The 23,111-nt window shown below is 39.9% G+C and overlaps 1 protein-coding gene across 3 annotated transcripts in view; it reads right to left on the bottom strand.

Annotated features, from left to right (window-relative positions):
* Window positions 1-23,111, bottom strand: part of LIN7A (lin-7 homolog A, crumbs cell polarity complex component) — an 80,879-nt gene that overhangs the window by 35,719 nt on the left and 22,049 nt on the right. Inside the window, exons 1-2 of one of the 3 annotated variants that reach the window (XM_043492753.1) lie at window positions 15,983-16,120; window positions 14,542-14,660 (exon numbers count right to left, since the gene is read on the bottom strand). The exons of 1 other annotated variant lie outside the window; for it this stretch is intronic. Coding sequence is in view for 1 of the 2 variants with exons in the window: in XM_038417915.2 (XP_038273843.1) it covers window positions 14,542-14,660 (119 nt within the window). In the remaining variant the exon portion in view is untranslated. Of the gene's footprint in view, window positions 1-14,541; window positions 14,661-15,982; window positions 16,121-23,111 lie in introns of those variants that run through there. One more of the 3 variants, XM_038417915.2, reaches the window with a different exon arrangement.

Raw genomic sequence — 23,111 nt, 5'->3', positions numbered from 1 at the left:
TCCCTCCATCTCCTCAGCTTGGAGTTTGAGGCTTGACACTACTCGCTTCAGTGGCTCCTGGTGAGTCCTGCGGTGTGGAGGGGGGTGGGGCTGCAACTTGTCATCTGGCATGGGGGAGGAGGCTGGTACAGAGCTCTGCACGTTGGCTGGCGCCATGGGACCACCCCTTGATCGGACTCCACGTGTGGTGCTGAGGGAGGGGGGTGGATAGCTCAGTGGTTTGAGTATTGGCCTGCTAAACCCAGGGTTGTGAGTTCAATCCTTGAGGGGGCCATTTAGGGATCTGGGGCAAATTTGGGGATTGGTCCTGCTTTGAGCAGGGGTTGGACTAGATGACCTCCTGAGGTCCCTTCCAACCCTGATATTCTATGATTTTATGATTCTATGACCAGCCGATCTATCCCTTGGAGGCCTAGATAGTGAGGTGGAGGGAGTCTCCGACGTCCCTGCTACCGAACAAGTCCCTGGCATGGGGGTGGGGGCAGGGGGGTCCACTGGCACCACTGGCCCTGCCATGGGGGCCCTTGCCACTGACTGTGCTGCAGCACCAACGGCACCAGCTGGTTGGGTTGGCTGGGCTGGGACATAGGGGTCCGTGTGTGGATCGAGGTTGGGGTTACCAACGACCTATCGGTACCATGGGAGCGGTACTATCGATGGTGCAGAGAACAACATCTGCCATGGGACCAGGACTCCAACGTCGAGGAACGGTGCTGCCTCAAACTACTACTTCTGGAGATGCTGCGATGCCTAGATCCGTGATGACACGGAGCTGGCAATCCCCACTGGGAGTTATGGGTACGGTGCCTCGAGGAGAGAGAGCTGGAGCGCAAACAGCAACGGCACCCGCATTGGGAGCGGCTATGGTAGCTCTGACAAGAAGGGTGGTGACCTATGGTGCCTGTGCCTGTCCCGTCGATACTCTGTTCAGTGTGGAGTGGTGCCTGGAACTCCGATCTGACGGCACCTGACCAGACAACCTAGTGGGGGATGAAAGCGGAGGCCGGAGACTGTGCCCTGACAGGATGCTGAGCGGCGAGCAGGTCCAAGAGCAGTCCCCTGACTGGGATCTGAGTTGGGTCGGGGTCGACTGCCTAGAGCCCAGTGGCGCCTTGCCTCTAGAGTGGGGCCCGGGTGCTGGTGGTGCCCTGGGGACCTGCAGAGTCATAATGTCTCGGGCCGCTTGCAGGGCTTCTGGCATCAAAGGCATCCGGACATCCTGAGAAGCCTGAGTCAATGCAATTGGGCTGCTCCGCTCGACAAGAGTCGGAGCTCTGGAGCTCGGGGGTGGGGGGCGGAACTGGGGCTGCCCGACACAGGTATAGCCTCTCCCCTTGCTTTCTCTCGACGCCGCTGAGAAGACCGGGCCTATCTCTGTTTCTTAGATAGGGAGCAGTGCTGGCCACTGGAAGATGCTGGGGATCACTGCACACTGAGACGAGGTGCTCGGTGCCGAATCCGCTCGATGCACCGGGGTTGGGGCCAGTGCTGACTTCATGAGAAGGGCCCGAAGTCTAATGTCTCTTTCCTTTTTGGTTCTAGGTTTGAAGGACCTGCAGACCTTACAGCAGTCACGAATGTGGGATTGACCCAAGCAGTGGAGACAGTCAGCGTGCGGGTCACTTCTGGGCATCGAACACCTGCAAGAGTCACACGATTTAAACCCTGGGGCACGGAGCATGCCCCGGCCCGAACACTAACTAACTGAACTGAAACTTGTTGAACTAACTGACACAGGTATCACTAACAACGAACGATGAGTTCTGGGACAAGCTGCAGCGAAGCGAGGCTGGAGCAAGTAGTTCTGATGCACCCTCACTGGCAGCAAGAAGGAACTGAGGGTGGGGGGAATGCGTGGCTCCCCTTATAGTGCACAACAGAGGTGCCACTCCAGGGGTCGCAGCAGCACTCCCCCTACGGGTACTGCTAAGGGAAAAACTTCCGCACCGGTGCATGTGGCAAGCATGCACACCTACTGTGGAATACCACATGAGCAAGCACTCGAAGAACTTATATGATGCCAAATGCAACGGTGGTTGTATAAATGTGGATTGAGGCAAGGGTGGATCCAGAGTTCTGTAGCTTTCTCCATACCCACTGATGTAATGTTTCCCTCCTCAGTGTTCCTTCATCCCTCCCTCGGATTAGTCTATCCTGGCACTTCCACCCTGCTAGTCAGGTAATGGTGTACTAGGTCAATGTGAGTAAACAGACTTGCCACAGATGGGCTACCTTTTGTGTCCCCCACTCCCACCACATGCAATTTCACATACTTCTGTTTTTCTTGTGTGCTAATTTTAGATGCTCTCATGAGATAAACAGGCTCTGAAGAGCTAAATACTGGATAATAAAAGAATGGTAATATATTTTCTACCTCAGTTACAAATTATAATTAAGATACTGTAACACATCAGTTGAACACCTATGGTCCATAAACCAGTAGTATGGAGAATTGTAGGTCATGGGTTCTGGCTCTTCCTCTTCTTCCTTTACAGCTGCCAAATAGAGTTAAAGTACAGCTATACAGATGTTATTTTCCAAATTGCTTTCCCATAGTGATTGTTACCACAGGGATGTTTTGCGGTCAAGAACTGGGATGGGGGATATTTTGCATGACTCCGAATAGGAGAGGGAGTATTGCATGGGGCAGTTTCTCTAAATGGTGGTTCCCACGGTGGAAGACTTTAAGAACCTATGCTGCTAACAAATCTGTGCCCATCTAAAAACATCATGGCTGTCGCTATGTTGCATATCCTATCCTCTTGGAACTTCATGGTATCAGTGGACTTAGATGCTCCTTTTCCACAAGCACAATTCCCTATCACATGAATAAATGGAGAACTGGTGTTAGGATTGCATGGCATGCAATGCGTGGTCAAATAATTCTGGATAGAACCAGAATTAGGCACTGAGATTTTGTGTGCGTCTGTATACATATAATACATGCACAGATGTACATACATTGTATGAGATCAAAAGTATTTTCAATTTTGCAGTCTGAAGCACCCTAACAAAAGACCTCTTTTTAAAATGGACAAAAACACAAACCTGTGAGCACAGTGAAATGAAAACTGCTGAAAAATGAAATCCCTGCGGGGAGACATTTGTGACATATTATGAGTTTACAAGAAATAAAAAAAAAATCTGTATTACAGACGTTGTTTCCTGTAGCTACTGAACTTTGACAATTTACAGAAAAGCTGTATTTTTTTTTATTAGCTGGCACTGTAAGAATTAGCTATTTGAGATCAAATAAATATAAGGTGGTCATTTAGGCTGCAAGCGTTTTGAACATTTTGATATGGTAATCTTTCATTAGTCTGTAAGTAGTTTTGTGTTTGCATCAGGAAATCTGTTAGCAGCTACCCTCAGAGACAAACATCTGCATCATTATCACAGCTGTCAGAACAATCCCCTACAGTGCAGCCACAGTGTCATTTTGCCTTATGCAGCACAGAGGATAGCTCATTAAAAAGCCCAAACCTGCAAATGAACTAAATCTCATTTAACTTCCTGAAGCGATATGACAGTTTTAATTACAGAGTGTATGAAAGAAATATAGGAAAATGTAAAAGCTAACATTTGGAATATGAGGATATTTTATTAAAACATTTCTTTCAGGGGGAAAAAAAGAAACTAGGTCACTTTTACCAAAGTGAAAAATGCTCTGACTCTGGACACCTTATTAAACTATCCTTAGGTAGTGAAAAAAATCTGCTATGGGGTTGAAATATCCTCCAAAATAATTGAAGTTTAACCAATGTAAGGGGAAAAGTTTTAATTTAAGATGCCACACTTTCTATAGGATCCAGTTAGAGCCTAAAAATTTGTTTTGTTCCAAAAGATCTTTTTATCTTGTTGTTTTCTGTTGCTTTTTAAAAAATACTTGATAGATACTTGGATACCACGCTGACGGGGCCATATAATACTTAGCTTAATCTTTGAGTTATCAGATGACCTCTCCCATTAATTTTTATCAATACTATTGGTTGCTACATTTCAGCTTTCATTTCAATCACCCATTAGCTGCTAGTGCCCTTTTCCATCTGCCTTCACATCTCTTACTGTAGTTCCATACGTTTTGTAAAACTGGCAGCTGTAATAAACAGATAGAATTGGTTGGATTAGCATCTTGCTCTAGTTTTGGGACTAGGTTTTCTGTACGCTGGTATGCGTGGGAAGGACGGGGACAAGGAGAGTCTTACCCCCTCTTTCTGGGCTTTTGCGCAAGGGCTGGACGCAGTCTTGGTCCTTGAATTTCTGCCATGTGAGGATTGTGACTGTCCTGTGCTGAAAGTCACAGTGAATGACCCCCAGGGCATAGGATGAAGTGGGGCCATGGTCTCGCTCCCTTCTGTGTTGGCCACGAGAACATAACAGATACACGTAGCATGCATGCTGTCATGTATTCCACAGTGTGTTCTCTGACATGTACTGGATGAGTCAGACAGAATGCTCCTGGTACTGCTGCTAGGGTAGGGTATCTCTGCATGCCTTCCCTTCCCTCCTGCAATGTGATTTCCTACTGAAAAAGCCAGATTAGTCAACTGAACTTAATTTACATTCTAATAAGATCAATAGAAATTAGACACTGAAAATCCCTATTAGGTCATTTGTCGTATTTCCCTGTTCCCGAGACAGACTTCCAGGAAGCACTGAGCACTCCCCATTCCATTTGAAATAAATGGGAGGAGTTGCTGTTCAGCACCTCGATAGAAAAGGCTCACAATGCCCCAAGTTTGGGCACCCAAAATCAGTGGCCTTTTTTGAAAATACTGGCCTCGGTGTATCTTTAGCGGCTTTCACGGCAATTTATAGCAAGTGGAAATGAGGAAGGGAGCAACCAGCTCCCAGAAGACCACTTATAATACACAGACCATAATTTAGTAACCCCATCTCTTAACTCCTTGCCTATTCTGGTTTGGAGAAGGATCTGAGCCTTCAATAACACACACTCCCTTCACTTTATCAGTGAGTCTGTATGGGCTGCAGACCACAGCAGCTCTACACCAAACATAAAAAGCTTTCTCAGTGTCTCGCCAAAAATCAGCAGCTGGCTAAAGCTGAGCACATCATCCTATTATCTGAGTGCATTCCAAGTGTTTCTTCTACCTGGCTGGAATGGAAGTGAGAGAGAGAGTGAGACTATTTAGACACTTAAGAGGCAAACAAATAACATGGGGTTCCTAGAGGTAGATTTAGAATTGGACAAGCTTTTTCCCCCTCCGACGGAGTAACCCAGAAGTATAGACTGATAGATACTTGTCAAGAATTTCCTAAAAGACTTTGATGGGTGGCAGTAGAGAACCGTTGGGGGCTGTAACAAGGCAGGAATGCAAGTCTGTAGTAAAACTGCACTGGTCCACTCCAGTGGACTGGCAGAATAAATATTCTTCTCATCAGTTCACCTGGCTGCAGATTTCTCCGATAATGAAGAAGCTGGCTTGAGATGAACTGCAGTAAAGGTTATTGTTATCCTCGAGAGTTTTATATAATCAAATACGATACTGTGACACTAAACAAAAATTATAATGTAGGGAAAGCAAATAGGTTGCTGATTTGCATATCCAATGTTGTATTAGAACAATCCTCCATGAAATAAGTAACTGCAGCAAGCTCTGTACAGAATTAGCTAAATCAAATTAGGACAGTTTATTAGAATTCTAACAATTATGCAGCAGTAACCTAGCCAAACATTGACATGAGAGAAATACAGCATTATTTTACTATTGGGTGTTTGCAGGCTTTTTAGGAATATTGATTTTTTTTTTCTGGGGTACAGCTAAGCAAGCCGAGCACAAATGCAAGTAGTTATATAGCCAGCAGCCATCCTCAATAATTGATCTTTAATCAGTACTTCTCACTGGTTTCAATCAGAACTCTCCACTGAAGTCAAAGGGGAGTACTCAGTAAAGATCAATGGTATGATATGGCCCCAGATTCTGGAGTATTACATCTGTGATATCAATATATTTAGCTCTAAGCTGCTTTTAAAAAAGTGACAACAGCAGCTGTTTTAATTCTCCTCTAGTGAAGTCATGGGGATCTTGTAATTGCACAGGGGCTTAATAATGTCTCCTCTCAGATACTGCTTGTTCTGCCTGGTATATTCATATATAATTGCCATTAATGAGGGCCATCTGCCTAGTGACAAGGTAATCATTCCAAAATGCATTCAGGCAATCCAGTGCTTTCAGGAAACAAAATAAGGATACTTCACCTATGTTTGTAAGATGGTGACATGAAAGTACTCTTTCCTTCACAGCAGTACATTATTTGTCATTTGGTGTAATTTCCGGTTAAAGTTCCTGTAAACTACAGGAAATGGAATACATCTAACAAGGTGAACTTGTATAAGAAACACGATTTCTGCTTATTTAAACCCCAAGTTATTTCAGTTTCTGAACTTTCTAAATACCTTATACACTATGGTGGGAATGGGGAAAGAGGCAGGTTGTTTAGTGAGATTTGACCAGTCATTCCCTGTCGTAATTTCTAAACACGCCCCTGACAAATACTCAAAATTCTTCATCACAGACAACTCTTTTAACCAAAGGTGGGAGGATAAAACTCACTGTAGAGCCTTATAACACTAATCCTTAATCATTCAGAAGTCACTGCTAAACAAAATTAAATAATGCCCTTTTCCCAGAGGAACAAATATGATGTCTTGGTAGAATTATTATTTTTTATCACTTATTTCTGTATAGTATTTCATTGAAAATCTTAACACCAAACATCTCATGTCTACAAAGTATCATGGCCCCCACAGAACTATATACATAAATAAGGTCAGACAACTCTGAGTTTCACCCTTTATAGCTCTTATCATTATGAGATACAACCATAAAAAGCTAGAGAGGTTAAAAGGGGCAAAATTCTGCTCTCGCTAGAGGCCTGATCCTGAACCCACAGAAGTCCAGGGGGTTGTTATCATGGACTCCAATGGAAACAGGATCATACCTTTTTAAATTGGTGCAACTTCACAGAAATCAAGAGAATTGTATGAGTTTAACTGAGAATATGGCCAGGATCTGACTCAATATTTCAAAACCAAATGTTGAAACTGCAGATTTAACATCCAATAAAGCAATTTTAACACAAAGGTGCAAACGTAGCTCTAATGTAAGCATGACAAAAAAATCTCACTGAACTTGGTCCAAAGTCAAGCTTTAAACTGTTTCCAAGATCCGTTTGGAATGAAAACTACATTACCAGTTTTAAACTATCACATTTGCCCTCCCTCTACCTGTTAAACATATGAATTGAAATTACAATATGAACTGCCAAGAACACAACTTCACAAAGAATTTTGCAAGCATAGAGATTTCTTTAAGAGATTTAAAACCTTGTTTATACAAGATTTAAAAGTCAATTATGTTCTGGGGGACAAGGTGGGTGAGTTAATATCTTTTATTGGACCAATTTATTCTGGTGAGAGAGACACAAGCTTCTGCACTTACAAGAGCTCTTCTTCAATAAGAGCTCTGTGTAAGCTCAAAAGCTTGTCTCTCACCAGCAAAAGTTGGTTCAATAATAGATATTACCTCACCTCATCTTGTCTCTCTGATATCCTGGGACCAACACGGCTACAACAACACTGCATACGATTATGTTCTGCACAGCTGCATACTATATCTGGGACAATTCCATATTCAGTGCTGTAAGACTGTTCCTGCTAAATTAACAAGAATGTGTTCTGAGACTATTTTTAATCTACAGTTTTACTTCCTATATTTTATATAACCTATAATTTAAATGATAAATTTTGTTTGCTTTATTCAGATGGGTAGCCTCCTTGGCCACCAGTTGACTTACTAAAGGGCCAATTCTTCCACTTTCACTCATGTTGAGTAGTGTAGTACCTTAATTTCAAAGGGTAAAAAGAGCAGAACTGGACCTTAAATTTGGGGTTTCATACTGAAAAGACAGTTCTATCCTGAAAATTCTATCATCTTCATCCATGGGTCTTCTTCCTGTGTGTATTCAAAGTAGTATTTTAGTGGCTTTATTTGAATACATTTGTACACACGCTGGCTCTATAGGTTTACATAGAGAGAACAGGATTCTATTTCTGCTCATCCACCAGCTACAAAAATAACTAAAATTTTGCCTTTAATGATTGGGGGACAAAAAAGCAGTTACACCGGTGCAATGGAGAGCAGAATTTGAACATAGGAGTTGGCCATCTGTTAGACTGTAGAATCTGGCCTGCAGAATCCTTTTTTTTTTTAAGGTGGGGTGAGCAATTAAGCAGGCAGAAAGCGTGCAACTGAACTTTCAGAATCTAGGGTTGGCAGTGAGAGAGAAATAATATTGTCCTTGTAAACTGAACAAAAGTTGATCTTGGAACCCTTGAAACACAGAAAAACCTGGGACAGTCTGATGATTTCTGGAACCACACTTTAAATTTCTAATTAAAGATCTTTCTTATAAGAAAGTTAAGGTGGAGGAAGTGTGAGCTGAGTCTAACAAACACCCCAAAAACATTGCACTGGGTATAGCTTTTTAAAAAGAAATCCCAAATATTAGAATGATAAACCCTGAATGCTAGAACTAAGATGAATAGTTGAAGGAATCTAGCCAGATCCTTGCTATCAGGCAATTCTTTGTTGCTCAGTATCACTGCACCCAACTTATACTACCCACCCAACCTTAGTGTTTCTCCCTCATGTTTGCGAAAACATGTGAAGTGTGAAAGTAACATTTTATTAAGGCACTGTAAGCCAGCTGGAGAAAATAATATATCTGCATGTAGCAGTGTGGGATTCAAGTGCTTAAAATCACCGAGGCATGGAAATTATCATCTATTATTAATGAAGCAAAATCACTCACATGTACCATCTCCAGGAATAGTGACAGAATATGGGATGTTAGGATATAGATATTCAGGCCTGTCTGTAAAGGCCTGTACTCTAAGAATGTAGGTATATGTTTATCATTTAGCTAGTAATAGAGGTATACAAGAAAGAATCTGTGTAAGGGCCTTCTCTCACTGTGACAGTCTGAGACCCTGTTCTTATGCCAATGCCTTTGGCTAAGCAGCAGAGGCAGGCATAAGCTGGGAAGCGACCGGTCACCTCCTCACATTCCAAACTAGTCAATATGGGGCTGTTAGGAAGGTGATCCGATCTATCACCTCCAGAGAAAGGGAAGAACCTAGAAGATGTAAAAGGAAATTTAGGTTGATAGTTTTCTGTCTAGTAAGAACTCACTTATCAATAGACACAGCTGGGAAACCCTTATGTCTTTAGATGTAGTTGAGAAATCCTCAATTCTGTATTGTTTAGTCATTATAGTTCCCACTTTGCTATTGTTTATTTGCATGGTCTCTGTCTGGTTCTGTGATTGTTTCTGTCTGCTGTATAATTAATTTTGCTGGGTGTAAACTAATTAAGGTGGTGGGATATAATTGATTAGCTAATCATGTTACAATATGTTAGGATTGGTTAGTTACATTTCAGTAGAATGGTTGGTTAAGGTATAGCTAAGAATATTACTATATAAATTAGGGGCAAGCAGGAAGTAAGTTGGGATTTGAAAATAAGGAAAAAGGAACTTGGATTTAAGCTTGCTGGAAGTTCACCCCAATAAACATCAAATTGTTTGCACCTTCGGACTTCGGGTATTGTTGCTCTCGGTTCATGCGAGAAGGACCAGGGAAGTGGGAGAGTTAAGGAATAAGTTCTCTAACAATGGGCTTGTAAGAAACCTTTTAAAGGTGGGGATAAACGTTTCTCACTGAATTCTAACCTAACATCCTGGTAATGAACCCCAGTTTCAATTATAATATAATATAACCAAAAATATTTCAAAAGCACCAGGGGCGAAATCCTGGCCCCATTAAGATCAATGGGAGTTTTGCCACCGACTTCAACTTAGCTAGGATCTCACTTTACTAGTTTTATTAAGTTTTCTCCAGAAAGTACTCTAATACACAGATAAAAAGCGTATTTTAAATCAGTTGAGTCTTTATATTGACCCTTCCTCAAAACAAATACTGTTCCACCAGATAATCCCATACAAAATACTCAGCTATAGAGTCACCTTTCTTAAACCATGTCTGCTTCTCTCTTTTAAAAACTGTTGACAATCTTGCAAAAATAGCACCAGATGACCAGATATTTGGGTAGAAATGTTAATATAATAAAGCAATAAGACAATACATATTTTAGCTTCTCTGGTTTATAACTAGACAGACTTTTATTTAGCCTTCTCAATCCTATTGTACACAAGATTAATTTATGTAATAAATTCATCCATATCACTGATATAGGACCTTACCAATCAAATTTTATTTTAAATAACATTCACAGAGAAAACTGGTCCCAGTGGTGCTGAATTTTATTATCATATATTTAATTATTTGGTATGGTGGTAGTGAGGCACTGATATCTTAATAAATATAGTTGTTTAACCTACAGGTGAACAAAAATCTTCATTTCCAGAACCTTTTAATATGCAACTTCTTAAAGGACAACCTCATACTCCAGGAAAAATAAGGGTCTGTTGATATGTATTACCTTCCTTACCTACCTACCTATGGTATACCTATGTATTACCTACCTACCTTTGGTATTACTGAATACCAAAAGGCAATAGCAATGTATGTGCATTTTATTTATTAAGTTGTGCCACATCTTTTGCTGATGATTTGTTATTCTTTTGGTTCAGCAATGTATTCTAACACTTTCTGTATATAGCTGTCTAAAATGTATTGATAATAAAGCTTTGCAAAGTGCTGATTTTTTTGGTTCACTAGCCATTCCAAAAAATCCCCCCACCAAATCCCCCCAATAAAATGAAAAACATTTTATTTTTTCATTAAATTGAAATAAATTTCAAAAGAAAACATTATTTTGAATCAAAATTGAAATGATATGTTTAAAAATGTGAAAACAAAACTGATTATTTTCAGGTTTTTTTTTTTTTACTGAAACAATTTGGCAAATTTGACACAATGTCACAAAATGTTTCAATTGACCCAAACCCGCATTTTCCAATCGGAAAGAAATGTCAACTGAAATATTTTGCCTTGCTCTAATAGCCAGACTAGGCATTAATTTCATTTACAATTCTACATAATTTCATTTATTTTTTTTGCCTTACTCCAATTATAATCAAACCATAAATGTACATTATCTTATAGTTTCATATCTGAGTTCATCTTTTCAGCAGATGAACGGTCTCATTCTGCCTTGCAGTCTAACACCTCACCTATACTTGTTCCTCAGCAACCAGGAGAGTAGAGCATAATGACAGTTTTGATCTAGAGTAATAATAGGAAAGGTGCATGCCTTAAGAATTGCGTTGTTGTATGATGGGCAGGACTGGAGAAGAACCTAGCTTTTTCCAGTGAAAAAGGTAGTAACCCTATACCTTTCCCTGTATCTAGAGAACTTGAACTGTGTTAACCAAATAAATCTTACACAGGAATTTTAATATGATTAGGCCAAAAAGAGTTTGTCTGGCCATTATAAAAAATTATGGACTAGACCTCATGGTAGGCCTAAGGGAGCTTAGCTGTGGAAACCATGTACCATGCCAATGGACTGAAAATTGGTGCTTCCATTTTCAAAAGGAACTAAAACATAATTATATATTTCAAATCGCCATTCATTATTTCCAGAGCCAATAAAAATGTCTTGCCAATTTGAGACAAATACCTCCAAGTGGTACTAATATTCAGATAAGTGAACACGCCAGTTAATTATTTTCTGTTAGCTCTTTTTACATTAATTACCGATTCTTGACATGGCATCTTATAACCTTACAACCATCTTATAAAACCCTGTAATTTAAATCAAATTCATAATTAACAACTACAATCAAGGTCACTTTTAAAAGAAAATGATCATCCCTAACACAGACTAATTTTTTTTGCCAGTTTGGGGGTTCCATTAATGCAATGTGTTACAGCCATTTTAATAGGTTGCTACGTATTGGATTTCATATTGTTATATCATCATCTAGCCTAACATTTAATGCCCTAAAGGGTAATTCTATTATACATTAACCTGCTGCATGTATAGTTAATTATAGATGGGATAAGCCATATTTAATCAATCATGCATTTATGCATTTTACAAATTGGATTTATCACACATCTTTGACCACCTAACCTATATTCTTCCCAATAATCTATTTCCTGGCACATGTTTTAATATCCCAACCCCTGAGCAGTTTCAATTGGCCACTGTTTTTCAAGATCTCCTTTCCAGAAAAATGTTTTCTTCTCCAACCTCAACCCCAAAGTGGAACTTTCTCCACTAAATAATGCTTGTCTAAGATACATGATGAATTTTTTCTGGCTGGGGCTGCACTGCGTCTCTGCAGGTATCCTGAGCTTCCCTTTGGGGGAGGGCAGACAGTGCCTGTGTATCTGTAGCCAGATCCACACCTTCTGCCTTCAGGCCCTGTCCTCCTTTATAGTGCAAGTAGCCCAGCATGCAGTGTGCTGGCACATGTCTTCCTCCACCACGATACAAACAACAGTTCTCTTATCTCCACCTGAGAGGTCTCTTGAAACCTCTTTGAGTTACAAGTCTTTTACGAGAACCTCCTCAGGATCTGGACTTTAGCTTCAGTGACCAGGTTTATAGCAGCCTCTGAGAGGAAGGATCTCCTCCTGCTATATAACCCCCATCTATGTGCACAATATGGTGGAGTCCCCCTTGGTGCACCAAAGGTTGAGCCTGGCTGGCACCATCAGAATCTGAGACCTCCTGGCCTATGGTCAGAGGGACTGGTAGACTCTGTGGTGTTCAGCCAGATCATAAGACTGCCCACCCTGCATGACCCCATTGTGTACCGTTTTTTCACAGTGATATTTAAAGAAGAGAGAGAAAAAATAAATGTCATTTATGACAGTTGGCACAATTGACCTGACCACTTATTTGGAGTAAATAAATAGTTGTGTAAATAAATAATTATAAATATCCTAAAGTGAATATTATTTACTTACTAGTGTAAAACTGTAAAAGAAAAATCAGTTTAGTACAGGATGGTTTTACCCAATAGCCCATAAAAGCACTTTCTATGCCTTATAGATGATCCTGTCAAGTTCTACTTAGATATTTTTAGTTCACTGAACTGATAGTGCATTACAATCTAGGCCATTTCTCAGCTTCCTATGCTCCATACCTCTTCAAAAAGCTATATGTTTATTGCTGTTGAGAATATTTTCTGCTGATGAATATAAATGTGCTAGGATTTCATTGGTGGTATTGTAGAGATAGCAAAGCTCCCCTTCATAACTTGAGTGCCAAACTGTGCTATATTTAATAAATAAATAAATAAATAAATAAATCTTCAATGCTTCCCGCTGTCAATTAAGGAAACATTTAGCGAGTTAAATGAAAAGACTAGCCATGATATCAGCATCTCAGAATAGAGAGGTTTCAGAGTAGTAGCTGTGTTAGCCTGTATTCGCAAAAAGAAAAGGAGAATAGAGAGTGCCATTATTTACAGTCTTGGAACAGTATTGCCCTAAAAAGTCTTTAAAACTGTGGGCTATTTAAGTGGCAACCTCTCTCTGTTTCTCGCAATGCAGAATATATTCAGTAAAATAAGGGTGTGTTGCATGTTGCCCATAAACTAATGTATCTTCCCTTTTCTCTTCCTTCCAGCCATTCATGAAAAAAAAATCACTATCAATGCACTTCTGCTGCCTCAATACCAAAGAGTGCAACCCTGCTATTATTGAAGTAAATGATAGAACTTGCACTGATGTCACTAAAGGAGGATTAGTGTTAGGCATTAAATAGATGAGAGGCTTGCCGGGTGCAAGTTGTAAACTGTTGTCTCCATAAGAATATTTCCAATCACTTCAGTCAGGCATACAAATAATGTTTAGTTTGATAGGAAAATAATCCTAAACATTTAGGAATCCTATTGAACTGATTAGCTTCATTTGTAACTTCTATCCAAGAAATTGTAAAGTGAAAGATAAAGCATTATCATTTACATATATGAAATTTGGTTCACACTCCCCACGGTATGCTTACGAAAGAGGGTTCCAAAAAGGAACCGACTCTGTAAAAGAAAAATTCTAAAGCAGTCTTAACTATGGTCTCACTACTGTGAGCCCAGAACATATTTCACTGCTTTAGAGACATCCTAACTGTGTCTGTGTGGATAAGTTGGAGGGCAAGGAGAGATGAGAGCGTAAGGAGCTCCTTCTCCCTCTGTGTACCTGTGTGGGAGGCAGCCATAATTTATCACCGATTGCTGGAGAGTGCAAGGAGGGCCTTTTTGCACAGATGGCAGGGTAATGATCCCAGTCCTCAGCACTTGCAAGTGGCTACAACATTCTAACACATACAGCATGACCTCACGTCTCTCTATAGGCCTGATTCAATGCCCACTGAGGTCCCCTGAAGAGGTCTCCTTAACATCAGTGGATTTTGGATTAGCCCCACATTGCCTATGGAGGCATCATGACTTTGATTCACATATCTTTTGCTGTGGTGGACAAGGCGCTCCTGCTCCCTCAACAGTTATAGGAATAAGGCTATGCTAAGAAATGACTCATTTCCGTACCTCTCTGATAGCTGTACAAAACTCACTCTGCAGTACTTTCTTTAGGGATTGTAGCTTGTGTACTGGTACTTCTCCAGACTCTTGTAGTTTCTCCAATAATTCAATTGCTCTTGCAACATCTGAATGGGTAGAAATAGGAATAAAGCTCAGAAAAGCAGAGATTTGACATGTAAGAATGATTAATGTTCCAAATAAGTGCTACAGTGATGATGAGCAATATTTTCATGCACAATCGGCTTTAACAATGCTTAATTTATTTGTTTTTCTGTTTATAAGTCTTTTCTGCAGGTAAACCACTTGAAATGTACACATTACCTTAAACTAATATACGTGTAGACACTGCTGTTCAGAAATCTGAGTCCTTCAGTACTGACATTACATGCATATTTATCAATTACAAGTACTCTTTTCTAAAAACACAGATACCAGTGTAAGCAGATAATACACAGTAGTATGCTTAAAACAGTTAGAAATACATAACTGCTTCCTTCTGCATTAAAGAGAACAGCACCAAAGAGGTGCTTTCAAAGAGTCTAATTTAAAATAAGTCCTTATATAAGTCCATCTGGTATGATAATGGATAAGGAAAGAATTTAATCTTTTCTTTGTACCAACCTGGAACTAACACTAATATTTTCTTCAAGAATTGTTTTTCCTGTTGCTAGAAGAAGGCTTCTCTAGTGATTAGAGCACTTGCCCAGGGCTCTGAAGAGCCAAGTTCAATTCCCTGCTTTGCCATGTACTTCCTGGATGACTATGGGAAAGTCACTCAGTCTCTCTGCCTTGGTTCCTCATGTGTAAAATGGGGATAAAAGCACTTCCCTACCTCACAAGGATGTTGGGAAGATAAATATATTAAAGATTGTGAGATGTTCAAATAATGTGGTGATGGGGGCCATATAAGCATGATAGGTAGTGATTTGTTCCATGTATTACCTGATGGAGGCTATCCACTGGTCAATGGAGGGAGCTGAGTCAGTTCACTTAGTTAAAATACATTTCTTTGCAAGAATTAACTGAAACTGAGCTGAGCTGTAAGGGGTGGATCTTAACCAGTGGTAGCAATTGTGCAAGGTGTAGCATAGGCAGGTCTCAGACATTTTTACTACCATGTCATGTAAGCCTACGTTACAACATCTGTTGCAGGAGCTGCAATGGAGGTGAATTACAGCTTCAGAACTTGCTGAAGTAGATGAAGCCTGGCAACACTGTAATGATGTCTTGATTGTGTGGTCATTCCCATTGCCTCTAATGTAGACTTATTTTCATTTCTACCTGTGACATCACTAGCCAATTATACCAGAACACTATAAATATCATAGTGTAGTCATATAGTGACTCAGGGAATATTCAATACTACATGCATGCAAAATATTTGAGGCATTTTAAATGTGATTTAGCTGCGTTTAAAAATAAAATCTTTATAATGAATGGAAATTACCTTAAATAACCCTCCTTCACCATGATAAAGATTGTAGTGTTTGTGACTGGGAGATTACACTAATTGAAACAATTCTTAGAATCCTCGTTTTGCAGTTTAGCTCTTCTGAGCAGCTGTCCTATCTGGCACAGACATGAGAAGCTATTTAGAAATGGGGAAAGGATGGCTTCAGATGAGTGGTTTAAAGTATATTTTTAAATATTCATAATAATAGTTAAAATGCAAAGAACAAATAGCAAAAGTATCTTTCTCACAATGAAATACCTCCAAAAATGGGTATTTACCAGATTCATAATTTTGACATTTCCCATTCAAACTGAGAGGTTCACAGTTAGTTCATTTTTAGACTTCCAGTCCTCAGTCCTTGTCCCCAGCTTCAGCTGCTCTGCGCAGACAGTACAAAGCAGATGAAGGGCTGCATCTGAGAATTGCCCAATACTCTGCTAGCAGAGCAGTTTTGATTGGACCTCTGCAGTTGCCATAGCTTAGAAAAGCCCTTCAGCTGCTTTAAATTAAAAGGGGTTTTGTTTTTTTGGTTTTTATTTTTACCCAGGTTAGCCCAGTTTAGAGCTTCCTTCCTAGCTCTCCTCCCAAACTATACTGAGCAGAAGCACAGTGCAGCTGCTGGCTGGTCCACCACTATTTTATTTCAGAGTAGCAGCCGTGTTAGTCTGTATTTGCAAAAAGAAAAGGAGTACTTGTGGCACCTTAGAGACTAACAAATTTATTAGAGCATAAGCTTTCGTGAGCTACAGCTGTAGCTCACGAAAGCTTATGCTCTAATAAATTTGTTAGTCTCTAAGGTGCCACAAGTACTCCTTTTCTTTTCACTATTTTATTCTCACCTAGCTGTTCTACCTCTATTTCTGTGGATTCTCTGCTTCTCCTCATGTTAACTATGGTCTTGATACAAAACCTATTAAATTCAGTGGAAAGACTCCCACTGATATCGGTGTTCTTTGGCACCCTGATTCGTGAAGTAACCCTATTCTTAAAACATATGCTTAATTAACTCTAGCCATGTCATTGTCCTATTAAATCAATGGGTTTTAAGTATATGCTTAAAGATAAGCATGTTTTTAAGTGCCTTCCCGAATTGGTGCCTGGATCATTCACAGTATGATTAATTGCATTTAGAAGTAGGACAAGCTTGCATTTAGTATTGAGATATATTGCAAAGAGAGGAACATAGTAGTACAAATGATAAATTCATGCTCTCTGATGTGAAATCAACAGGAGGTGAGTGCATAAATTCCTAGGCAAAACTGAGTGCCAAGTTGTCATTTGCTGAAGTGAGCATCTCCTATTTTCTGACAGAGTAGTTGCACATGAATAAACAAAAATTCTGGCAGCACCCATGAAAATGCTAATAAAGCTAAGCTTGTGATTGTTCTTAAACTAAACAACGAAAACTACCAGCAGTAGTAACTTTACCAGTTGATGATATGTTGCATATTATTTGTATTATCGTAGCACCTAGGAGTCCCAGTTATGGGCCACGACTCCATTATGTATATTGTGGGAGGCATGACTTTTCACTATCTTGCTTACCATAACAAAAGTTGTGAGTACTTTACTTTCTCCATGCTTTACGAGGTGTGTATAATACAGTATGTGTATGTAGATGGTGCTCCTGTGCGGGTTTTCAAACCATAGCCACTATACATGGTTTTTTTGAGTCAGACCTTCACCTTGCGGGTACTTACAGTTGTGTTTGTAGTAATAAAGAATCCAGATGCAAATAAGAAAGACAGTATAAGCTTTCTTAAGAAATGTAATTCAACTGCAGGAGCAGGAGAGCTAGGGCTTTATTCTCCCACTGTGAGATAGGCTAGGAATATTTCTTACAAGGTATTGACTTTGCTGGGAGTTGCACAGACTCTGCAGTGAGAGAATAGGGCCCCAGACTCTAATCTAAGCTGCAGAGAACAAGTTCAGAGTGATCTTCACAGACCCCCAGTAATATAACCATCTCTATCAAGGATATTAAGTTCTAAGCATTACTTTATCAGAACAAAATTGTCCATCGCTGATCAGTGATCCTAAAGGCAGGATACTTCCTGCCTAGCAATTTCTCAGAATTGTAAACCCTGCCACTGAAACCCAAAGTAAACCTTTCTGCTGATAACACATATACTTTTATTTCAATATTTTATTTCTCATACTTTAAAACTCAAGATGTTCACTAGTTGAGCAAATGCAATTTTTAAATATATAAGCAGTATTGCACACTATGTGTTTTTCTAAAATGAAAGTCTAAGAAATACATATACAGGTATATACTTATTTCAAAAAATGAAACTCAAAGTCTTAAATGCTGTCGTAAATTACAGTAAAAGTTGAAGCATGACTGTCTCGGGTTTTGGGATACTGAAAACAATATATTGTTTACCCTTTGGCCCCAGGAGTTGGAAGATTTCCCAAGACTAGCAGCAAGTAAATAAATGATACTATTTAATTTATTGTTTCTAACACCAGAAAGTAATATAGCACTGGGAGTTTCCATTTGCAGGTAACATAAGGAAATCCCAGTGCTCAGAAAATATAATGAGACTATCAAGGTCCCTATTATAAAGACTTTTTTTTAAAATTATATAACTTTCCATGTTCCCAAATTCATCCAATACTATAAAATAGATGTAGTGATCCAAGCTGTTCTTTGATGTATTATCTCTCTATCATATTTCTTAACAATGTGCTTCCCTTCCCTTATTACTGCTGGGCTCAGTGTTCGGACTCCATTTGGTAGTGACTTTAGGGATAATGTTCATGGCAGAAGAATACATGAAGCAATAAATAGCTTTGGAGGAGGATTAAATCCCAAAGTGAAAATGAAGAACGTGCTCATGGCCATATGTTTGTTCCAAGCAGACACCTTTGTCATAAGCGTTATTCTTGTTTCACAAGACAAAACAAGATTCAATACACACTAAGGAAACAGATTTTTTTTTAAACAAAAGCCTTCCAATAATAATCTCTTTGATCACAATTTTATTTGATTGAAATTTAGATTGCAATCAGATTAGCATGGATTTATCTTCTTTCACTCACTGATCTTCCATTGAGATCAATGGGAGTTTTGTTTGAAGACTGGGGGTGAATGATTACTTGATATTTTATGTTGAATAAGCCAGAAAAGGAACATCTGCTTATTCTTTTCCTTTTGGACCTAATGCTCATCTTACATTTCTATATTTACCAACACCTCTTTATACTTCTCTCTTCTATCTAAGCAATGATCTCTACTCTTCCCCCCATTCTATTTAACATTCTGTTCACTTCTCCGCTCTTCTCATCATTGAACTCACATGCAGCACTTGAGGAAATAATGTTTCAGCATGGTGGGTCACATTATCATTGAAACACAGATAATGGTGAGGTGGCTGCAGACGGACTACATTATATCAACAGCGTGCATCGAAAAAGAACATTGTTTTCAGAAAAATTCTCATCTTATGTAATATTTTTATATTTTTTCATTTGAATGCAGTTTCGTTTGCATTCCTGGGGACCATAAGCAGGCTATTATGTTACTGTACAGAGGTAAAGAAAGAGGGAGAAATCACTAGAACATGGAGCTAGTATGATTTCATACTGTGATTAAAAACTGAAACATTACCATGCAGTATTAAATGAAGTAGAATTGTGTAGATAGCCATGTAGAATAATACAGTTGTAAAGGCAGGTCATCTTGCTTGTTTATCACTGTCCTTCAGTCCTATGTTTAGTCTCACTTCTTTCAATGGTATTATTATATATCATTCTCCCTTGCTGTCTCTTTATTCAAAACTGATGTCATTAAACACAATTTAGATAGATATGACTGAAATTAATCTGTTTATTTTAAACATAAATATTATTTCCAATATTTTGCATTTCAGATAACTGTAGCCCCAAAACAACAACCAAACCCACATACTACGAGAAATAAGGATCTTAGATACTCCAACACTGATAGACATGTCACAGTTCTGTTACCAGTTTGTACAGTAAATTCTAGCTTTCATTGGAGTATGTATAATAGTTGTAACTGATGGCAGAATTTGGCATGGTTTGTCTGAATTCTAACTCCGGAAATCTAGGAAATTCAGCAATTCATAGAAATGCCAGGATATTTGATTTTAGCATTCTGAATCATTTTGTGTTCAAGAGTCACTGTAACTGTCAGTGTTTAGTGATACAAAATTTCAGTAACTTTTGGAATGCAAGATACTTAGATCCACTATCTACACTGGAGGTAAGAGCTGTACTACATTAATTAATGTATGGTCTTCCACTCCAGTGCTTATCTGGAGATCGTACTGTTATAATCTGCAGCTCTCTGAACAATTTTTAACCATTGGCATAACAGACTCTTTTTGACTAGTAATGACAGTGTTCTGTGAAGTTAGTTTTGGTTCAAGCAGTAGTTGCTTACATAGGCAATATATGACTGTTTTTTCACTAGGTGTTCTGGAATCATCTTGCTGGACTGCTCGCAATAAGGAAATATAAAAATTTCTTGTAGACTAAAAAGATTTTGGATAGTAGACTTCCTACCTTTCTGAGACACATTTTATCCTTCTACTGCTACACTCTAGCTATGAAAAAGTTAATTGAAGGTGAAACTGTATTATTTATCAGAAAGAGGAAATATACACAATAAACACAAAATGCCATCCATTTTAATTTAATATTAATTCATTACAATTCATAGTAAGAATACACAGTTTGCCTCTGACATTTCAAAAAAACAGTTATTTAAAAATCTCATCAGGGCAGAGTAGAAATATACCAAGGGCGGTGTAAATGGGGGAGTTTCAGCTAATATGTCGTTTGAAAATCTGAGGAGACTTGGGCATGTCATTCTTCCTCATTCAAGTGTGTCTAAAGATTTTATCTAGGCAGAAGGTGAAGAGTTTCAATGAAATAAATCTTTGTATAACTTCACAGTTCATCTGGATCTCCTACTCTTCTAATTAAGTGTAGTTATTTCTGTAATATTCAGTTTTGGATGAAATTCAGTGTATACTTCTGAAAATCCTCGGTATTAGTAGAATCCTGATGGCACTTGCTACTTTGTATTCCATTACACTTCCTTCTATGATGTCATACACTAGACAGCCCAATTTGCTTTCATTCTTGTGTGTAGTTCCTTACTTACTCACAGAACAGTGTTCTCTCCTGTTCCAGTAATTCTCTTTAATCTACTGATTAAAATGGAGAGTTTAGAAGAATGGAGAAAGGGGGGAGTCTTTTTGTGCCATTTTTGTTCGTTTTTTAAGTTGTACAAAATTTCATGCTAACTAGTCATCTGAGGCCTGGTCTACACTACAAGTTTATGTTGGATTTAGCAGCATTAAATCCGAATTAACCCTGCACCCGTCCACACAATGAAGCCATTTTTTCGACATAAAAGGCTCTTAAAACCAATGTCTGTGTTCCTCCCCAACCAGGGGATTAGCGCTGAAATCAACATTGCGGTTTTGAATTAGGTTTAGTGTGAATGCAATTAGAAGGTATTGGCCTCCGGGAGCTATCCCACAGTGCACCATTGTGACCACTCTGGACAGCACTCTGAACTCAGATGCACTGGCCAGGTATACAGGAAAAGCCCCGGGAACTTTTGAATCTCATTTCCTGTTTGGCCAGGCGAGCACAGGTGACCATGCAGTCCCAGAATCGAAAAAGAGCTCCAGCATGGACCTAACGGGAGGTACTGGATCTGATTGCTGTATGGAGAGAGGAATCCGTGCTATCAGAACTACGTTCCAAAAGACGAAATGCCAAAACATTTCAAAAAAATCTCAGAGGCCATGAGGGACAGATGCTACATTAGGGACGCAACACAGTGCCGCGTGAAACTTAAGGAGCTCAGACAAGCGTACCAGAAAACCAAAGAATCAACCGGATGCTCTGGGACAGAGCCCCGGACATGCTGCTTCTACGCTGAGCTGCATGCAATTCTAGGGGGGGCCCGCCACCACTACCCCACCCCTGTCCGTGGACTCCAAGGATAGGATACTCTCCGCCATGGCTGAGGATTTTGCAGATGGGGAAGATGAGGAGGAGGATGAGCTTGTGGAGAGCACACAGCACACCTTTCTCTCCGACAGCCAGGATCTTTTTATCACCCTGACTGAAATACCCTCCCAACGATGCCGGAGAAGGGACCTCTGGTGAGGTACCTTTTAAAATATAATACATGTTATAAAAGCAAGCGTTTTTTAATGATTAAGTATCCCTGAGGACTTGGGATGCATTCATGGCCAGTACTGCTACTGGAAAAGTCTATTAACGTGTCTGGGGATGGAGCGGAAATCTTCCAGGGACATCTCCATTAAGTTCTCCTGGAGGTACTCTAAAAGCCTTTGCAGAAGGTTTCTGGGGAGACCAGCCTTATTCTGTCCTTCATGGTAGGACACTTTACCATGCCATGCTAGTAGCAAGTAATCTGGTATCGTTGCATGACAAAGCCTGGCAGTGTATGGTCCCGGTGTTTGCTGGCATTCAAGCAACATCTGTTCTTTATCTCTCTGTGTTATCCTCAGGAGAGTGATATTGTTCATAGTAACCTGGTTGAAATAGGGGAATTTGATTAAGGGGACATTCAGAGGTGGCCGTTCCTACTGGGCTGTTTGCCTGTGGCTGAAAATAAATCCTCCCTACAGTTAGCCACGCAGTGGGAGGGGTGGGCCATTGGTGCTGAGCTGTTCGCGTTTGGCTAGCAGGGATCTTTCCTGATACCAGCCAGGCAGAGGGGTAAAGCGATCATCCCAGAGAATTGGATGGGGAGAGGGGGTTAGTTTGGTTTCTGCTGCTGCACGTTAACAGGAAAACTACAGCAGTAAATGGCCAACTCAATGGGCTTTGCTTGGTATGGGAAAGGAGGAGGCTGCTTTTATGAAGGTTGCAGAAGCCAAAAGACTATGGCTTACCATGGCCGCCTGCAAACTGAATTCTGTTGCCCAGCCCTGCGTGTGTGATCTCTAACACCAAAGCTGCAGGCACTCAATATAAGATGCAAAATGCGACATTGTACCAAAATCACATGTGCTATGTAATGTGAATAGTGTTGTTCACCGTGAAAGAGTATAACCATTGTTCTGTAAAATGTATCTTCTTAAATACTTCACTCCCTTTTTTTCCT

This window comes from Dermochelys coriacea, chromosome 1 (genome assembly GCF_009764565.3).
Source record: "Dermochelys coriacea isolate rDerCor1 chromosome 1, rDerCor1.pri.v4, whole genome shotgun sequence".
Taxonomy (NCBI): domain Eukaryota; kingdom Metazoa; phylum Chordata; order Testudines; family Dermochelyidae; genus Dermochelys; species Dermochelys coriacea.
This window is presented reverse-complemented; position numbering and strand designations above follow the sequence as displayed.